This window comes from Falco biarmicus, chromosome 2 (assembly GCF_023638135.1).
Source record: "Falco biarmicus isolate bFalBia1 chromosome 2, bFalBia1.pri, whole genome shotgun sequence".
Taxonomy (NCBI): Eukaryota; Metazoa; Chordata; class Aves; order Falconiformes; family Falconidae; genus Falco; species Falco biarmicus.
In genome coordinates this window covers 85,651,596-85,673,415 of record NC_079289.1, presented here as the reverse complement: position 1 = coordinate 85,673,415, position 21,820 = coordinate 85,651,596, and the positions used below count along the sequence as shown (strand labels likewise).

At 36.3% G+C, this 21,820-nt stretch overlaps 1 protein-coding gene across 11 annotated transcripts in view; it reads right to left on the bottom strand.

Annotated features, from left to right (window-relative positions):
• Positions 1–21,820, bottom strand: part of DMD (dystrophin) — a 1,162,034-nt gene that overhangs the window by 764,070 nt on the left and 376,144 nt on the right. For all 11 annotated transcript variants that reach the window (XM_056326975.1, XM_056326977.1, XM_056326978.1 and 8 more), the window contains 3 exons: positions 18,333–18,452; positions 5,142–5,243; positions 4,928–5,035 (listed from right to left, as the gene is read on the bottom strand). In XM_056326975.1, the coding sequence (XP_056182950.1) occupies positions 4,928–5,035; positions 5,142–5,243; positions 18,333–18,452 (330 nt within the window). The remainder of the gene's footprint in view (positions 1–4,927; positions 5,036–5,141; positions 5,244–18,332; positions 18,453–21,820) is intronic.

Here is a 21,820-nt window from a genome sequence, read left to right as displayed (position 1 = left end):
ATTTAAGAAGAAATCTAATTGACTTGATATCAGTTTTAACACAACGTTAGAACTGGATGGATTGCTACACTGACCAACAATGTGTTTTACCTGTTCATTCCAATAACAATTAAAATGTGACCACTAAAGCCGAGAGAAAGAGGGAGAGCATCTGTACCAGGTTTACAGGCAAGATTTTAGCAGCCGAGGGGCTGCAAGGGTGAACTTCTGTGAGAAAACACCAGAAGACACAATTCTCATGTTCCAGACATGTCCAGAACCAGTTCCAGACAGCTCCAAAACAGACCCACTGCTGGCTAAAGCTGAGCCCATCAGCGGCTGGTGGTGCCTCTGTGATATCATTAGGAAAGGGTAAAAAACACTGCACAGCAGCTGTAAGAGAGAGGAGTGAGAAAAATGTGAAAACAGCCCTGCAGACACAGGTCAGAGAAGGAGGAGAGGGGGGAGGTCATCCAGGAGCTGGAGCAGAGATTCCCCTACAGCCCATGGTAGAAGACCATGGTGATGCAGGGTGTCCCTCTGCAGCCCATGGAGGGCCCCCACACTGGAGCAGGTGGACGTGCCTGAAGGAGGCTTATGATCCTGTGGACAGCCTGTGCTGGAGCAGGCTCCTGGCAGGACCTGTGGCCCCATGGGGACTCAGGCTGCAGCAGTCTGCTCTTGAGGACTGCACCCCATGGAAAGGACCCACGCTGGAGCAATTTGAGAACTGCAGCTTGTGGGAAGGATGCACATTGCCACAGTTCATGAAGGACTGTCTCCCATGGCTGAGACACCACATGGAGCAGGGAAACAGTGTGAACAGGCAATTTCAGCAAAGGCAACATGATGAACTGGCTGCAACCCCATTGCCCCCACCACTCAGGGAGAGAAGTGAGAGAGGTTGGGTGTGAGTTGAGCCTGGGCAGAAGGGAGGTATGGGTGGAAGGTGTTTTAAGGTTGTTCTTATTTCTCATCACCCTACTCTGAATTGGTTGGCAATAAATAAAATTAATCTCCTTCACAGAGAGTCCGTTTTGCCTGTGACAGTAACCGGTGAGTGATCTCCCTGCCCTAATGTTGACCAACGAGCTTTTCACCTCATTTTCTGCCCCTGTCATGCTGAGGACGGGGAGTGAGAGAGTGTCACCTCACAGCCAGCCAAGGCTAACCTACCCACAGTACAATAATGTTTGGGACCCCCAAATCTCTCTTTTGTTAGATGGATTTAAAGAAATTTTTTCTTCCACTTCCCAAAGTGTACCTCAACCTCCATGCATTAGAGTATTCTGACACCAAACAGAAAACCAAAGTGTAATTTATACTTTTATTTAAAATGTTTTAACTTGCCTCCTTCTCCCAGTTTGGGAGAATCATACATGAGAAAGAATCTACAGAAAACTAACATTTATTAATAATGGTGAGCCTGCAGTCAAATAATTAGAAAGGATAAAATTTTGGGGAAACACCTGCTTGTTTATATTAAGTGAAATAATCAGAATTTGGGCTGCAAAAATCTTCCAGCAATCCTAAAACTGGAATCCATGTATGGAGATTTTGGTTCAGGAACAATCTCAATCTTTCTGCTTACTCAAAATTGTTACTACTGTCTGAAAATGTATGCATACTGACTACCAGTTTAACAAATGTGGGTAAATGAAATCTTACTTTCAAGCAGTAGTAGTGCTTACTATCAAAAATCCTGTCTTAACTAAAATTAACAGTGTATTTCCTTGCACTTGAGAAACATGAGATAAAATTACTGTGGAGAAGACACTGATTTATTACTGCATCAGCAAGCAGTAGTTAAATCCCGATTTCTTCAGAAGTATCCTGACCTGCAAATATGCATAAAAAGTACCAGCTGCTCTTTCTTATTTTTACCTTCAATGTGTTACTATGTAATGCCATATTAATGTAATGTAGAGTCAACATTTTTTTCACACTGTGAACGTCTCAACAGACCTACATCACTTCAGGCACTTCAGAAGGCTTAGGACCTTGTCGGAGGGCTGCAGAATTTGAAAAGAGCAATCGTAATGCTAAATGGTTTAATAAAATACTTTCAGAAATATCCTTCATGCTTAAGAGACTGAAATCTGGCTAAAGAATATGACCTTAATCTTGCCAAATTGTGCATATAAGACAGACAGGAAAAATAGGCTGTAAGCTTTTATGCCATATCATGATATCAAACCTAGCATTCTTACCATCTAACAGGAGAAACTAAAACTGTAATTTCCTGCTGGAAACTGTTAGATAACTGAGGGACCAAGCTATCATATTATTTTATTTTTTTTTATCAGTAAAAGAATATATGTTTATTGCTTCACAGACTCATCTTTACAATTCTGGAACAAGGTGGCCTAATTATAAAGGTGATTTTTCATGACAGCTTCTCCTTTACTACATCCAAACACAAATCTATGTCCAAAATAACATATACCAAAAGACAGGCCTGATTTGCATGTCAGAGTCAGGATATCATGATCCCATTTTTCTCTATGTCTAAAAGCCAGTCCAAGAAAGCAAAAAATATATTCTCTGACAAGAATTTTCATGTGGGTGATGTATTAATACAAATTCCCCATGTTTCAGGCAAGACTAAAATAGTAAATTCTCATCCATGAAACTCCTGACATTGGCATTGTGTGAAGGTAAAAATATATGCTCACGGGAATTTGGAGATGATTCCTACTAGGTCTAAAATCTGGTAGAGGAATTCCAGTAGAAAAAATTTTCTGCTACAAATTAAAGAGACTAAAGAGACAGTGTTTCTCCAGCATACCATCAAGATTTAAATATCTGAACTACTGTGATATTATCAGCTGTTTCTAAAAACATCCAAGTTACTCATATGCAGAAAAGAATAAGTTGCTGCTAATAAACCCCACCTATTCTGTCAAAGATGACATGATTCTTGTTGCAGTTCAGGAGGATGGAAGAATCACTTTATTTACTCTAGTGTTCATTCAGTTCCATGAAACACTGAAATGCTTTTATGACAGTAATGCTTAACAATTTAAACTGGCAACATAAGGAATTTCATGAGAGTGTATATTTATTTCATGAATCACATTTATGAAAATACTACTTTTAAAAGTATTTCCTTCTTAAAATTATATTTCCAAGAAATTCTGAAAGGTACCCAAACTGGTCTTACCCTTAACACTTGTAAACCATTAATATCCTGCCACTTCACAATTTGTAATACATTTCAACCCACAGTTCTTATTTCTTCCATCAACTAGCCAGAATCCACAAGTACTAATTTATTGAATAAATCTGATTTTCTTGCCATATTTTTTTCTTCATGAAGGTACTCCAAAGCATCTTGAGTTTCCTCTAATTCATTATGCATCAATAAAAGCCTGGCTTGAAGTCAACTTCAAGATTGTTTACATCTTAGATTACTAGAATTTCTAGGAAGCATATACACTGAGACAACATGAAGAGTTCCCTTCCTTTACAAAGAAGCTGACTTAATCCTAAGTAATCTTTAATCAATGCCCAAGCCTTTACTTCTAAATAAATGTTCTTATTAGCCCCTAAAGAGTTACAGAAGGAAAAAGGAGGGAAGGGGGAAAACCAACCAACCAAGCGTGGTAGAATAATAATTATGATGTTTTAAGATTACATTAACAATCGTAATTGTGGGCCTCAAATTTTGGGGAAAAAAAAAAAAATGAACTAATTTTACTTTTTTAGTCAGTCTATGAATCAACAGGGTCATTTACCACTAATTGTGGACCATGTACAAGTTAGTTATGAATTAAACAATCAAGCTGTAAGAATTTTAATTAAAACAAACAAACAAATTATACATTTGTATATGTGAGGGTAAAACACAGTTTTAAACACATGACAGTTATCTTAAGCTTCAGAAACATCATGGTATTTTTATAGACCAAAAGCCCAAATGTTAATACTTTTAATACAGAGGGATGAGAAGGGCACAAATTCTAAAATAATTTTTAAAAATCTAAGCTTGAGCCCACTATATATCCAAATAGTTAATAATAAATTGAGAATCATTCATGCCTAAAAATCCTATTACGTAAACTGTAAAGCCACATTTTTAAATATGCTGAGGACACTTCCCCCCCCATCACGTGAGAAACCAAATAATAATACATCTGTTTAAACAGAAGATGGCCAGTTAAGTTCCTATTTACAGCAACAATAATTTACCTATTTTAACAAAAGCATGTACATGAGTGTTTCCTTTAGTTATTGTTACATACAAAAATGGCACATACTATACTATGTTCTTTATAAAGGTCCTAATGCTATAAAATCATTTGCAAGTCTAGGCTGTTACAAATTTTGCCCTATACAGGCACAGTATCTTTCTGGGCCAGTCAGACCTACATTCCTTCCGTGAAGACAAAGTATAGTACAGTATTTTCTAAAGAGTGAGGTAGAGGATAAGCTGAAAAGGGTGCATTTTATGTATGTAACTAGATTCCTGAATACAGTTGAGGTATAGTTGTAAAGCAACATTAATGTCAGCATTTCACAGCTTTCAAGTCTGTAGCTTTTTCAAGGTCAAGAAATGTATAGCAGGTTTTGCTGTATGATAAGTACTTACCCATATGCACACATCTTGGTACATATATAATCACTCACACACAATATATATATACAGCAATAGTATCAACAAATAAACTTTCAGTATAATATTATAGATATTTTTAAGACACCCAAATGCTATTACAGTTCATAAAGTTTTGACTGAAGAGACAACCAAGGAAAACTTCTGTACCTATTCATTCCTTTATCAGCAAGGCCATGACCAACCTATTCCATCCGTGTGAGACAACATCCATTCCCAAAGTATGAAATAGCTGTTCTGTTAAACTATATTGTCTGAGAGTAGGATAAAACCACATGCACTCAGACTCATGAATAAGAAAGTTTAATATGAAATAGAATGAAAAATACATACAGCTAATTTGCGTAGACTGGTCAGCATTTCATTTTGATCTTTAAAGCCAGTAGAATGAATTTTGCTCACAGCATCCTCTTTCTCAGTAAGCCATGCATCAAAAAGGCACTGAAAGAGAACAGGAGAGAACACAATGAAAAGTCTTCAGTCAGGCCTTTCTTAGCATAAATTTTTTTAAAGAACATTCCAATTTATAACTGCAAAAACTATTCACCTGCTCTTCTGCAAAGTGCTGCCATTTACGAAGAATATCCTGCAGAAGGACCCATCGGTCTTCTGTCCACCTGCAGATGGCTGCCCACCGATTTCCAAAGCGCTAGAAAGAAACACACAATACAGGTTTGCATTTGTTTCCTTTTTTCCTTTTCTTTTTTTTTTTTCTTTTTTTTTTCTTTCTTTTTTTTTTTTTTTAATAAGTCCGATTTTCCTATGGCATTACAAATTTTTTTGGAAAACACTTTCCTAATTCACTTTTTACAGTCTGAAGCCCTTAAAATATGTTGCATGTCATGATGCAATGGAACTTATCACCATTTGAAATAAAATCAACATGGAGAGAATAGGAAAAGCAATGCAGGCAACCCCAGAGAATTTTAATACTAATCTACAAACAGTTTTCTATTAAGTCTCTGGTACTATGCTCTTAAAAAAAACAAACAAACAAAAAAAACCCACCAAAACACCTCAGTTTAAAAACTTTCTAATGCCCAAAACATAACTAGTTGAAATGTGATTATGGTGACTCAAAGATGTGATGAAGGCAAAAAAGTGTCTGGTTTTTAAGTTGTAATATCAGTGCAGTTGATCTAAGTTTTTACCTCTTTTAACATGTTGCAGTGGAAAAAAAAAACCCCACCACCTTATAAGCTAACACACCAGCAAAAATCAATCCCACTGAGGTTTCCCAGACATTTGTAGCTTATGCAACCATAAATGTTTTAAAATCACACAAAACACTACTACCTTCTCTCTCCCTTATTTTAGCTGAAAAAAAGCACTACTACCTTCTCTGAATTTCCTACTAGCTTTTATTGAAAAATGCCTAAGACAGAGGATGAGACTTAATACTGTAGTGATGGTGTGACATGCTATAAAGCCTTTATTACAATGATTTCCATTGACTTAATTACCCCTGAGTATCACATACAAATAATTCAACCGCTCCCAAATTAAAAAAAAAACAACTTATAAAATCTGAAAGACATTTTATACTACTTTACTCTTATTTTTTATCTTCTTCAAAAGCATGTCTTGAAAAAAGGAAAAATAGCTTCTTCCTTCTTTCATATTTATTTATTCAATCAATGATTCTTAAGGGTCCCTTATAACTTGAGATATTATATGATCTATTTTTTTTTTATATTTAGATATTTTCCATAGAGATTATAATTTATTTTTAGCAAAATTGCAGCATCCAAATGGTGGATTTTTAAAAACGAAGGATTAAAATTTGAATTGTTTTTTTTCTATCAGAAATGAAAGGATTTTATTTTGCACTGCCTAGAATATGAAAGGTAAAATTTCAGGATGCCATTTGAATTTGTGGCTTTACTAATTTTATGTCAAAATAAAAAGTCAGCAGATACCGTGTTTGTTATTTAGTAAATACTAAAACCATAACTAAACTTAAAGACTAAACAGGTAGCTGTCATGACATTGAGATAGACCATATTAGGTATTGGTTCATTTCAGAAAAATTAGAACTCTCTCTTTTCAGCTAGCATAATAATGCTATTTTTTAAATATGTCAAATATGTTACACAGCAATACAGAGAAGTATTTCTTTTCACTCACCTACTGCATAAATGCCAAGTAGGTTTTGAGGAAATTGTTCTGTTTGCCTTTTCTGAGCTTAATATCAGGATCATGCTTTTGGTATATATATGGAATTATATAGTGAGTATTTGCTTCCTTTTCCTATTTAGATCTAGAGGAAAATTAGGAAATTTTGCAAATCTAAGAATGTGATTTTTTTTTTTAATATATATATAAAAATTACATTTGGTGTTAGTGTTTGCTTGCCGTAAAACATAATGTGATCAAAGATCATCAATTCAAGCAAACACAAAAAAAGTTTTGAATGTGAATATTTCAGAAAGCATATGTCAATATTAACAGAAACAAATACTTGCTGGTGAAACTTTTATGCCCTTAGCATATAACAGATCACAACATATTTTATCCATTCATTTTACCCACTCACCATTAAATAAAAGTTGTCAAATTGTATGACACAGAACAGTGCAGAAAACTATTCACAGCCAGCTAATTCAAATTTTCTATTTTTAAAAAAAATATTTTTTCCTTTTATGAAAAAAATCATGATTTCATAAATAATATTTATGAGCCTCACAGGCTGAATACTATGTATACTGTAATGTGTACTCAGTAACACCTTTTCTGCAAAAATTATATTTTTACTAATTTCATTGATTTTAAAACCCAAAGATCTTTATATAACAAAACAATGCATTATTCTTAATTTCATTTGTCCTGAAGCCATTACATTTCCAGTTTAGCTCAACACAGTCTCACCACCTCACCCTCCCTTTTCTCAAAGCCCAGAAGACAACCTAGCAGATCTGCAGTATCTAGCAGTCGTTCAGGTTTTTATGTTTAATTGAACACTTTTTTTTTTTTTTTTTTACCTTGACTACTCTGCTTGCTAATTACTTGTTAAAAAATCATAAGCATATCCTTCCTTATAGCTCAGATGCTTCTAACCTGAATCCTGACCTGAGACTGTCTTTCCTAACAGTTCCCACAAGTCGGGGTAATTTTTATTAACTACTCAAAAACACTGCACATGATTAAATGAAGTCATAAGAAATAACTTCTTGTTATTCTTTAATAAGATCGAAGACTATGTACTTCATTTTCCCTATATGCTTTTTCTTCCCGCTATCAGAGGAGAAAAATCTCTAAGTTTCTAAAATTTTATACATACAAATTGTGCGATGAATCACAATCGGTTGTTTTGATGCCTGATTTACACTGAAGTCTATGGATACTAATTAAGCAATGCATTTTAAAAATACACTACAGTTTTTACTGAGGGATTCATAAATCATCTCGAAGTTAAGCAGCAAAGGTTTTGGCACTTCTGATTTAGATTAATGTTTTTAGAAAAGTCTTGTCATGACCAGCTGTCTCTCCATTGGTAATGCACGTGTAGATCAGAATAAATTACACTGCACAAATCTAACCAATAGTTTGCACCTGCCAGAAATTTTGAATTCTCACACAAGCCAAATACAAAGTCTTTAACATGAAAAACATTTATTTTAAGCAGAATCTCTAAAAAGAAATGAATGGACTTCCATAGACTATGCTTTTTGAAGAAAATTTCATTCTTAAAGTGTGCAATACCATGAATTATGCAAGCTCTTACATCCACACCTTGCAAAGGGACTTATTTAATGAAGATATATATTGCATATATATATACACGTGCCTGGTTGTAGAGGAAAGCTTGGAGTTGGTGGAAATATACACCAATCTACACAAACAAATAACAAACTACTTATTACTATTTTATTAATATTTTATTAAATAATTACATGGGATGGATAATATATTTGAAATAAACTTTACAGTCATATTTAACTGAAAAATCATATTTAAATTATTTATATTTTTTCCTTGTCTTTTAAAGCACTTCCAAAACACTAGCTAAAGAATATAAAGATTTCTTTTTCTAAACTCTTTTCAGGACAACAATCTAAATATTCTCCATTAGAATATGAAGCAAATTAAATTAATTAGCCCTATACAATACAGCACCATATTAGATCATGAAATAGGGGTATCTACAAAGTTCAACCTGGTTTGAGCTATAGACTCAGTCTAGGATCATTAAATCTACACTTATATGGCTCCTTTTCTACCCCTAACTGTGATTCAATGCAGTTCCATATGAATACATACCACACATACTGGCCCATAAATCAAGTAATCACACATAATGAATGTCCTGGTCATTGGTATACAACCATCATTTTCCTTGACGTGTATGATAGCAACAGCAACAAGCACTAACAAAGGTGTATTGTCAAGTTTGTCCTCAGTTTCTTAGTTCCTCCATATGAGTCAGCATATTGTATTCAATTGCTTAAGTTTAAGTTACGTTAACCATAGAGTAAGCCTCAAACTCAGTTCCCTATCTGTATATGTATGCTTTTTATATCACGCTTCTATTATATTGCATTGTTTTAATGTTTTATAAAACAATAAATCTTTCATTGCTAAAAGTATTATATAAAAATCCTCATACCTGAGTAATTTTTAAATATCTCACATTCAAGCAGCTGACTTTTCTTAACAACCCTCATAAAGAAATACAGTTTGCTGTCAACGTCTGTAGTAACGTCTTCATCAGCTTGCCTTTATCACTATGATACACCTTGAAATTTTTTTTTGTTTGCTCATATAGAACACACCAGAAACTCAAGAGTAGAAGATTAGATATCTGGCTCTGCATTTACTCCAAGAAATTTGCATACTAAAAAAAATTTTGCTGAGTCAATACAAAATACTATTTTCAGCAAATGATTTCAAAAAGCCACAAAACCTATCTTTTGTTTTGACTGAACAGTTTGACAAAACATTTAATTTTAATTAAACAAGTGAAACAACTAAGTATCTGCAGTGATAAAAGGGTTGATACTATACCCTGCTTTAAACCTGTTATTTCTCATGAGAGATCATAACAGCCATGACACCAAGATACACTGTTTGGTTGAACAGATTTAGGACACAAAGTTTCAAGTCAGAAATACCATGTCAGAGCTGACTATTTATAAAATTGATATTGACTACTAAATCATATGGTGATCAGCTTTACCTCCTTATTCACATCAAATAGTATTTGATTCTGTAAACAGCCTGTGTGACTTCTGGAAACTCAGGCTGAACCAAGGGTTTTGTTCCCAACACCTGGGAAAACACATCTCCAGAGAAACTAACTGAATCCAGACTAAAAAGTAAAAAACCTTCCTGCTCCCTTGAAATGCCTATTTTTTACAGCCATATCTGGAATTTTCAGAGAAATCTGCATGTAAAAGTTTGTAGGAGGTAACTTCTTGTCACAAGTACTCAGTGAGCCAACTAGAACAGACATCCTCTTAGACTTGTTGTTTGTGAATGGAGAAGGACTCATGGGGGGTGTGATGGTAGGTGGCTGTCTTGGCCACAGTGATCATGAACTCATTGAGTTTAAAATTTGCAGGGTAATGATATAAGAGGACAGCAGAGTTGCTACCCCGGACTTCAGGAGAGCAAACTTCAAACTATTCAGGGAGCTATTTAGTAAAGTAAGCTGGGAATCTGCTTTTAAGAGCTTAAGAGTTCATGAGTGCTGGTTAGTTTTTAAGAACCACCTTTTAGAAGCACAGGAGCAGGCAATTCCATTGTCTTGTAAGTCAAGCAAGCAGGGCAGACCACCTTGGCTGAACAGGGAACTCCTTGTGGAGCTCAGGAGGAAGGAGACACTGTATAATCTCTGCAAGCAAGGTCAGGCCTCGCTGGAAGAGTACAGAGTTGTCATTCATTTTTGCTGGGAGAAGATACAAAAGACCAAAGTTCAGTTAGAGCTGAAACTGGCCAGTTTTGTGTCAGACCACAAGAAGGGCTTTTCAAAATATATTAAGAGGAGATCTAAAGAAAACATTGGACCAATACTTGCTGAAGATGGTCATCTGACTAACAGACATGAAGAAAAAGTAGTCACTCAATGCATTTTTTTGTCTCAGACTTTAATAATACTGACAGACCGTAGGCTGCCTGGTCCCCTGAGTCAGAGGACCATAAGTATGGGACCGGTGACTTCCCATTTGCCAACAGTGAAATCGCAAGGGACCAGCTGTATCAGCTGAATGTTCACAAATCCATGGGACGTGATGGGATTAATCCCAGATACTGAAGGAGCTAGTGGATATTACAGTAGGACCCCTCTCAATCATCTACTAAATGTCTTGGGAGGCCGTGTGTGTGTGTGTGTGTGTCTGCTGACTGAAAGCTTGCCAATGTTATTCCAATCTACAACGAGGGTGTGAGGGAAGACCCAGAGAACTACAGACCTGTTAGTCTAACCTCAGTTCCTGGAACAATTATGTAGAAAATTATACCAGGTACTGCTGGAAGGCATTTAAAGAGCAACACAATCATCAGGCGCAGTCAATGTGGATTCACAAAGGGAAGGTTCTGTTTCACTAATTGGATATCGTTCTATGGCAAGGTCACCAGCTGAGTGGATGAAGGGGAGTGGTGGATGTAGTTTTTCTAGATTTCAGTAAGGCTTTTGTTACTGTCCCTCACAGCATCCTTCTGGACAAGTTGTCCAACTGCGGGATGAATGGGTTGACGGTGCACTGGCTGAAGGGAAGAACTCAAAGGGTTGTAGTGAGTGGTCCACTCACCAGCAGTGTTCCTCAGGGTTCAACTCTATGGCCAATTCTGTTCAATATATTTATCAACAATCTGGATGCAGGAGCTGAATGCACTGTTAGTAAGTTTACTGATGATATCAAACTGGGAGGTGCTGTTGACTCTCTTGAGGGACAGGAGGCCTTGCAGAAGGATCTAGGTAGATTGGAGCATTAAGCAATGATTAACAGGATGCAATTAACAAGTATAAACGCTGGACTCTGCACCTGGGACAGAGTAATACCAGGCACAAGTATAAATTGGGAGCAGAGTGGCTGGAAAGTCACCCTACAGAAAGGGATCAGGGGGTGCTGGTCAACAGCAGGCTCAACACGAGTCAGCAGTGTGCCCTGGCAGCCAAGAGGGCAAACCACATCCTGTGGTAAATCAACTAGTTGGTCAAAAGAAGCGATTACCCCGTTGCATTCAGCATTGGTGTGGCCCACTTTGAGTGTTGTGTGCAGTTCTGGACCCCACAATTTAAGAAGGATGTCAAGGTTCTCAAACGTTTCCAGAGAAGGGCAAGAAAGATGGTGAAAGGGCTGGAAAGCAAGTCCTAGGAGGAGCAGCTAAAGGCTTTGGGCTTCTCTAGTTTGGAGGAAAGTAGCTGGGGGGTAACTTCATTGCTTGCTACAGCTTCTTGAGGAGGGGAAGTGGAGAGGGAGGTGCTGATCTCTTCTCCCTGGGATTCAGCACCCAGACGTGTGGGGATGGTTCAAAGCTGCATCAGGGGAAGTTTAGACTGGACGTTAAGAAGCCTTTCTTTACTGAGAGGGTGGCCAAACACTGGAACAGGCTTCCTAGAGAGGTGGTTGACATCTCAAGCCTGTCAGTGTTTGAGACATTTGGAAAATGCCCTTAATAATATGCTTTAGCTTTTGGTCAGCCCTGAAGTGGTCAGGGAGTTGGCCTAGATGATCCTTGTAGGTTCCTTCCAAGTGAAACAGACTATTCGTTAACATTCCTCACTTATTTTGATGTATTTTTACAAAAACTACCCATAAATAATCTTCAATCAAAGCATAGTACCCTGAATAATATGAATATATAATAGACAGTGTAAATTATACTCCTGTCCCTCAGCAGGGGAAAAAGCTATCAAGAAGGCTTTGACACATATGACACAGATCTTTTTCCAGCACAGACCCCAACCCCTGAAGCCTGAGGAGGGCCCTAATTTGCACTAGCCTGCAAGAGTCGTTAAAGGACCTATTGTCTACTGGGTATAATTAGAGAAAAAAAGCTCCCTGCATTCACAGCTTCTGTATGTTATACAGCCAATTCTCTGGGCTGAAGATAATTTCCAACTTCTTTTTCTGGAGTAATTAGTCAGAGCATAGGAACAGATTTGCTAGTATAGCAAATATATATAAATATTACAAGTATATATATATAACAAAATATAGCAAGTATAGCTAGTATAGCTCTGATTTTGCAACATTAGATATAGATTTGAGCCTTACTCAGCAGCTGCCTTTTGTGAAGTCTCTGAACTGAGCCTATTGGGGGTCTACAAATTAGAAGTCTCAATAGTCACTTCTCAGCAGCAGCATAAACAGAGTCTCACATGTCACACACTGATATGTCAGATAACCAATGTTACGTAAAAGTGGGTTTAATAGTCACACTCACCAAGGGTAGCTGTAATCTCTTAAGACTATCTTAGCTTAACAGCTGTTTGTAAGAAAAGAACTGTAATTGTGTTTATTTTTCCAAGCAAGGGTAACTTTTCTATGGATAATTTGCTTCAGGGGACACTTTTGGCTTCTATGTCATTAGCTGCCACTTAAATAGGTTTTTTTGGCATATGCAATAAATCTTAAGGTCTTCTAGAATGTTCACTTGAAACCACTATAGATCTTTGTGATCCTGTTGAGACTTAAATCTGTAAGTGACCTTGTTATGGTTGTTAAAATTGTTTTGTACAGATGCATGCATAAATATATGCATTCAATACATATATATTTATATCTATGAAAATGCATTACCTGTGGTGGTGCATCTCAGACCCTCCCCTGGGCTGCTCTACAATCTCAGGAATCCCCATTAGGCCTTAGCTTCTATGAAATGAGTTGGACAGTTAAGCATCCCTTGACAGTACTAGCAACTCTTGCATGGCTGAGTTGGGAAACTGCACTGGCTGTACTAGGAACATTCCTTATCTGAACACCATCACCACTTGATAGCCCTGAACGTCCCTTAACAAGACTGGAAACACTCTTCATTACAACTCTGAGCGGTACAGTACATCAATAGAATTTTTTTTTTTAAATATCCATTAATTACTGACTATGATTGTGGCCAGGACAAAAAATTACAGATGACTAAAGCAAATCATCTCCAAACCTATAAACAGCAGTCCTAAGTGTGGCCCTTTATGCTCTCCTAGACCACAGCAGACTGTCAACAGCATCTCCCTCTGAGTGGAACACCTCTCAGAGCTCACAAACTCCCAAGTCTGCAATACTAGGGGGACCGCTGCTGAAAGCTGATGATGGGGGCACGAGATAACTTTCCTACTTCTCAAGGCTCAACCCTTTGCTCATTAAGAAATGCAAATGAATTCAATGTATTTCACTGAACTTGAGCTGAACTTTTAATAGGTATATACGGTTTTACATGTATCTCTATGCTTCTGTTCCTTTGTGTCTATGTGCATGTGTGTGTGAACTATTTACTAACCTCACAATAAGTATAGCATAAGCATTACCACTCTGAATCCATGGTTAAGCCACTTTTATAATTTAAGTAAATCCCATTTGATTGTCTTTGTAAACAATAAATTAGTGGATGATTAAGTGCTGCTAAAACCCTATGATCAACCTTAAACTCTGATTATTCCATATATCCTTAAGGCATACACTGTTGACCAAGTCTAAGACTATGGATCTATCCTCACCTCAACTCTATGAAGTGTTTAGAAAGCAAGGGGGTCCTCTCTGAACCTTGTGACTTAATAGGAGGATTTCCCTTTCTCCTTATATCCTTTAGACATAAACCGCTGACCAAGTCTAAGACTAAGATTGGATCTAGCACACCTAAGTTCTATTAAGTGTTTAGAAAGCAAGGGGTTCCACTCTGAGTCTTGTGACTTGATGGGAGGGTCTCTCTTACCCTTTTACATTTTTAATCTCTGTGTAAATCATTCCATCTTAATTTTAATTTGATTCTTCTTTGTGTAATTTATCTATGTAGTAAGTGAGTGAACCTTGACATTGAACTTTGTGAAGTTGCACTACTACAAATTCTTATCAAAATTATTTTGTTAATATCCTTGATGGCAATTCTTTAACCAACTTAACCTAAACCATGACATCAACATCTCAGAAAACTCAGACATAACTGAATTGCATCTGCCTGGAAAATGCAGCCTTGACTATTACATAGCAATAACTGTTCACTTTCTTCCAAATCTGATCCTGACCAGTATCTCACTCAGGCAGTATTATTAAGCTCTTTCATCTGACAGTGAATGCCCTTGTTTTGTTCTACTTTTAAAAGTTAGACTGTCAGGTACATAATCAGGCTTTGAACTTTGCTCCATCGTGCTTTTTGTCAAATGCTCTAATGGTTGTGCCTGCCAACACATTGTATCTCCCATGCTTATATTCAGTTTGCAAGTGACATTGAAAAAAAAAAAAAATATCCAAACAATCTTTCTGTGCACTCAAAAAAAATGTAGCATTTTGTTACAATAGTAGGGGGACTATATTAACTCAGTCTTCCTGGGCATAAACTTATGAAAGCTTGCACACCTCCCTAACACCCTAACCCCACAGTTTTATATCTGCATTTTGTTTGTATTAACATCTCTAATACTGCTCCATATTTTTGACTTCCAGAGACATGATATTATTGAATCTTTCTTTCAGATTCTTCTCTAAGACAGTGCAATGCAAGGAGGGAACTGAAGAGCAGCTGGAGTGTTCCGTACCACTCTGCACTCTGCTCAGACCATGCCTGTGCTGCAGGGTACGCTGGCTCAGGAATTGCCTTACGAGCGTCTTTATAGGAATATACTCTCTCCATGACTTTAATAATTGTTCATGCTTTATCCCAATAACAGGTGCCTTCTCCACTAGTGCAGTTATAAATGGTGTATTTCCGTTTTGTTCCATTTACACTTGTGATTCCTTGTGGTTTTTTTAATAGGGTAAATACATTGCAGTAACACCTGAGTTCTATTTCAGGTTGGATTCTAGTAAGGGTCAGCCACAGAAGATGCACAGGATACAAACGGCACCTTTGCAATGAGTGTAATACTAGAGGGATACAGGTGTATTGCCTGATGTGCTCTTAATTGCTCAGATATCTTTATGAAGATGTGAAATTAGATTACACGTCCAACAATCCACCAATCTTTCATTTGTTTTTCATACTAATAAAAAAAATCATGAAAGGCAGTAAAAATCAAGTAACTAATAATTTTATATTTTGTTAAAGAAAATGTATTTTGAATTAAGAAATTTAAAGTGCTGAAGCTGTTAAATGGCACAACCAGGCCTTGGCCCTTGTACAGCCCTAATCCAAGCCTATTTTAAAACCCAGTCAAGTTAATCAGTAGGAAAATAGAAAAACAATAGATGATCAATTTGTATACACAGGTGCTCTCAGAAATGCAGGTGGTTTTAGAAAAAATAATATATGTGAATCAGAATTGCTTGTTCAAAGACTAAGTGTGCTTGAAGGATTGTGTGAGTTAAAGCAGGCAGAAATAAGGTCATGATCTGAGGAGGATCTTGGAACTGAGGTAGAGACTGGCACCAAACAGATGAATCAACTGGGACAGAGTCAGGTGATGGATTCACAAAACTGACAAGACCAAAGGAAACTTCTAAAAAACTTTGAACATTGACTAATGATTTGATAACTGTATATAAGCTGTGCTACATCCCTTTGTTCTCTGCCACTCACTGAGGTGGTGGCCCAACTTTGAGTTGTAATTAAAGCAAACCTAGTGGTACCCACATCTGTGTAAATTTTTTCTTTAACACTTTTTTTGTAATTCTTTACCATAGGCCTTTTTGAAAGAACCTACTGTTTGCCAACATGGAATAATATTCTGGTTGAAACTTTTCCCAGTCATTTTTGTATTTAATTTAATTTTTCTTCCATTGAAGATATTTTCCTGCTTTAGTTTATTTTCTGGAACTGTGTGTTGCAAGGGATGTGCTTTATTCCAACAAACAGAATACAAGAGCTGGCAAGAAATTCTGGAAGGTTAAGACTGTTTTGAGCAGGTACACCACAGTTCTGACACGATTAATTTAAAAGCAAGTATTTATTGAAAGATCAGCAGAGGCTGCATTGTTACCTCGGCTGGGTTGTGCTTCCTGAGTGATTAAGAAGTTGCAGTAAAGAAAACTGAGACTTCATTTTGAAGTGGCAGTGCTCAGCGTCTTAGCCAAACATCTACCTACTCTAAATTCCAAACTAATTATTGTTTTACTGGTACTGGTACCCAAATTAGTTGGATTCAAGATAGCACCCGGATATCTGTCTGTGCTACAGCTATACCTTCCAGCTGAATGTATTGATAGTTTCCCTAGAGACACCTTAGGCTTCAATACTTCAAAAACCAGAATCCTTTTTATTTTCTTGGGTAATGAAGCAAAATGAAATAAAAGTACTTTCTCCTTTAAGAAAGAGAAAAATAGAAAAATAGAAGTAAACTTGGTTGTAGTACTGCCATACTTCTTGAGCAGTGACCCTGGAGATCTCACCACCAACACAGGAGTATCCTTTTTTAATGTATCTCAACACCTTACAACAATTCACTCAAAAATTACCCATTTAAGTTAACTCAGAAGTAACAGTAAGAGAATTACTATAGAAATAGTACAGTAAGAATAACTTTTTCAAGATGTGAGCGAAATACTAAACTTTCTTATAATAAAAGCTAGCATTTGACAGGTATTTAGAACATCTTGGCTGCTAGCTTCACCTCAAATGTATCTCCAACGTGTCATTCTTTTAAGGATACTCAAGTAATTGCATTTAGAAAACAGAATATATGGAAGGTTTTTTTTTTCTGTTGATTGTTTAGGCTTTGTGTCAAAATGCAATTTAGAACAGGTTTGGACTTCAAGGATGTTGCTGCTAACTTGTCCCAATTCTAGTACTCTGGAAAGCCTTGTCATAAGAATCTAAATGATAAACCATTGTAAAAATACATGTATACTGAAGAGGACATACACTGAAACAGAGAAATGAAACTGAGGACAGACTGAATCGACCCCCTTCATTTCCTAGGAAACATGTCCACAAGAAACTAATGGGAAAGAAATTATGACTTTCACAAAAAAAAAAGTGTTTCAGAAAAAAAACCAGCATGTTATTCATATTTCTTGATAATCACTATTTGTCTACAAAAATATGATCTTGCACACATTCACTATTTGATGTTGTTTATTTTTTAAAAAGTTCTATTTCAATTTTGTGGGATCAGCACTGCCGTTAAAAGACACATGTATTGGGCATTATTTAAAATGAATGTGCCTTTAAGCACTTGCCAGTGGATAATGACACTTTATATTACTGTAACACCGAAATACATCACATTTATCAAAAGTTTCCCATCAGAAAAAAGTTCCCATTCTCAGTACCTCACACTGCTGAATTGTGTAGCTTCTCACATGAAAAATCATTCTCCTTAACTACAGCAGAGAATCATGTTACTTCTGTCAAGGGTAAAAATACAGTTAAGAAATAACAGGCAAACACTTGCCCTTCGATAGATAAAACAAGTTGATACTGAAGGAATCGCAAACCAAAAAAGAAAGTTGCTCCCGGGTATGTGTTTTTTCTCCAAAATACATGAGTTTATCCACCTATGCAAAAGTCATGCCCTATAGAAATATTTATTATCCTCCAAAATATCTCCTGAGATACGCTCAATTCTACTAGTAGTACTTCTTCAACCTTATTAACACTTGATGACAGAAATAGCTTCTTCTCTGAGAAACAGAAGTTTAGTCATTACCTGAAGCTGCTCTTCCAGTGCAGCAGTAGCTCTGTCTCCACTGTTTTCATCCACCACCACTACCATATGGGTTAGAGAATTCACTTTGACTTGTTCTTGTTCCAAATCTTCTTGAAATGCCTATAATTAAAGCATATGCGTTAGAAAATGTGTTCCAAATAAAGAAAATGCTGTGTGTTTGGAGTCCCACTGCCTGATTAACTTCCATAACCAACGAACTATGAAAACTTTATAATGCTGTCAGTACTAAGTAATTTAAACTTCTTTTGTTACCTTAGCATATTGGAGCAGATTTCCATTCCTTTCACAAAAATAGCTTGCTTTTACTCAAAGTCTTAACTCTTGATATAATATTTCAGACTGAAAATGTGGGTAGTGAAATTATTTGTGATGTAGCTGACTTACAGATCTCAGTACAGTGTGTGTACATACCAATAGCCCGCTGGTTTTAAATAGCCACTGGATTAGATTTTGTACTTCATACTAACACATTAAAATAATTTTGACAAAGTGATAGAATATTTTTAATGACATAGCTTTTCATTAAACAACTGTTACTATCTTCAGCTTGGCACTCCTACAACATTAGTAACATTGGATGAAACTGCTCAGGAGATGACTCAAGATTAGAAAACACATACAGCACCCTCGTTTCACTTATTGCAGAAACCAAGTAAAATAGTGAGAGGCACTCTCCAATTTCTGAATGTTTGAGGAAAAAAACTTTCTTGCCCTTTTAATTTCTGTACCCACTTTCAGCTGTAAGCTGCGATAAAACTGAGGACAATCTTTTGCTGAGAAATAGTCAACAGCTGCAAGTGAAGAAACTTCTCTCAAATCTGCACAAATTGATATTTGAGTAATTCCTAAACTTGGCAAATTTCTACAAGTCTTCACATCTCTCTGACTGTCCCACAGTTTCCCAGGGTTCATGTAATAGATCCAATCATTTCCTCCTTTCTCACAGTGCACAGCAAAGTCCAATGGGAATTATAGAGTCTTCAGGTGATGATTTACAGCAGATTCACTGTACACTTCAGTTACATTAAAAAAAAAACAAAACAGACTGAGGTACTGTAAGGTACAGTAATACTTTAGTAACACCCCCTTCATGGGTTTTATTGTCTCTTACATTTTTTCTTTTTTTCTTCTCACTTGCCGTGAAAGTTGAAATCTCTACTTTGCTATGGTTTTTTAACTAAACCAAAACCAGCCCAGCTCCTGTCAGGCACTAGGGAATTGAGCAGCCAGGGCTATCTGCTATTTCCTTTGCTGACACACAACAAGAAGACAACAAAGATGGAAAGAGGTGGAGCTAAAGATGTGCTGGCACTGAAACTTCAAGGCACAGAGAAGGCAATACTGAATTTCTTTTCATATTTTTTGTTACCTATCTCCAGCTTTTTATTGGTATATTAACAAAATATACATTTTTAACTCTCAATAGTTAAACTGTTTTACATTACTGGGTTATGTGTTGTCTTCCTTAAAACTTGAAATAACTGCTCATCCCAATCCCTTGGAAAAAAACATGGTATTCAGGACCACTTCCTGCCTGACACTTTTCAGGTGTCTACCAACAGAAGGATGTGAGAAACCGAAGTTCTCAATTCTGCAGAGTGTGTTCTAATGCGTAGTACTTTTTGGTTGTTTGGTTTTGGTTTTGGGGTTTTTTTTTTAATATATAGCTTGACTTCTAAGAGCATCAAGTCCGACCATTAACCCAGGACTGCCAAGTATAGTATGACAGTCACAGTCTGAAAAATAATGGCTTACAACATATGCCTTGTCACAATGGAAACCTTGACTGTATTACAAACTATGTCGAATTCCACCATATCAATTTTTATGCTCTTTTTTCAAGTAGAGTAAATCACTCAGGTATGAAGAACAAGACCTTGCTGAAGATTAGGTCATGCATTTTAAACCTCTGTTAAAGCCTATTTCTTTTATTTGAAAAATAAAAATTAAAACATAATGTGGCTATAGGAAAGAACAAATAAATTTACAGACTACTTTGTTTTTAAGGCATGAATTCCTTACCCTAACACATTTCAGTTTTAATTCCTCCATAGCCATAGCCTTAGAGCCAATATATTTACAGGAATCCTCTTTTTTCTGACTTTCATGCCTGTGATTAACATTTGCTTCAGAGAACTAGACTATAAAGCAATTCTCAAGGACTGTGAAGTACACCAAATTGTTAGAGCAATCCCTGGAATTCAGATTTCTCAACATTTTATGCCCCAACACTTGATCAAGGAAGAAGGATCAGACTGTATAATACAGCTTGCTTCCCCCGTGTTCAATCCCCTCTTTCAGCCATAGTACAAGAAACACCTTGCGCTGTAAGTCTACAGCCAGGGAGAAAGTGACTTTCATTTGCTTATTAGTGGGTATCTGAGTGATGGCACCCCAGAACAAAACCAGAGTTAGCAATGCTCTCCAACTACAGGAGTGGAGGGCACTTTGGATGTGGGAGTCTTGGACACAGTGTGAAAGACTTGAGAAGTTAAGGAACTAATGAAACCAGAAACAAGTAATTTTCTAATCCCCAGACAGATTCAATTTGCCCTGAGCTAAAGGTCTGTTCCTCATAATCCATGTGTCTATTTTTATCATGAAATTCATTGGAGAAAATTGTTTGTTTACAATTTACAATTACAAATTTTATAATTTAAAATTACAAAAATGTACAGGACATTTTTGAAAAAGGGATTTATCGAGGGAAGTCTCAAGACTAGACCATGCTCTGTTCAAATCATTTAAACTGAAGTTTCTAACAAGTTTTCCTGAGCTTGTAGAGGTAGCATATTTTCAGGGACTTAAAATGTAACATGGATATGGATGATGATGCATAGAGACAGCAACAAGAGAAGCTCATACAACTCCACAGTTAATTCTTTTAATTCCCATCTATCAAATAACAACTTACGCAACTATGACATAATGTACTTCAAAGTGAATAAAAGTACCTACCTAATGCATGCAAATACCCAAAGACAAATTCACCCCTGACGTTTGAACAGTTAGGAAGTGTCTCATTTTACCTTTGCAATTACTTTGAAGTCCTGAAAAATCCTAACATTAATATTTTCTATAATTTCTGACAATTTCATAAAAAACAAAAAGTAAAATACAAATAACTAAGCAGCTTAGACTCTTTTAGAAACCTAACTAAACTATAAAATCTAACTATAATTTGTATAATATAATGTGGAATAATAAAATCAATTCAATTCAAAGTACATTCTCGTTTAATTATAAAATTTCTAATATAGTGTTCTGCTTAGACAGCTTAACATTCCTTAGATTTTTATTGAAAAGTATCTCTCTCTCTTTCTTTATAAATTTATAAAGCTTGGGTATAAAACCAGGACAAAAGGTATACTAGCAACAGCAGACAAAATACATAAAATACTGCTGCAAAGACCAAAAGCTCTTTACGGAAATATTTGACTATTACTCCAAAATATATTGACTATGCC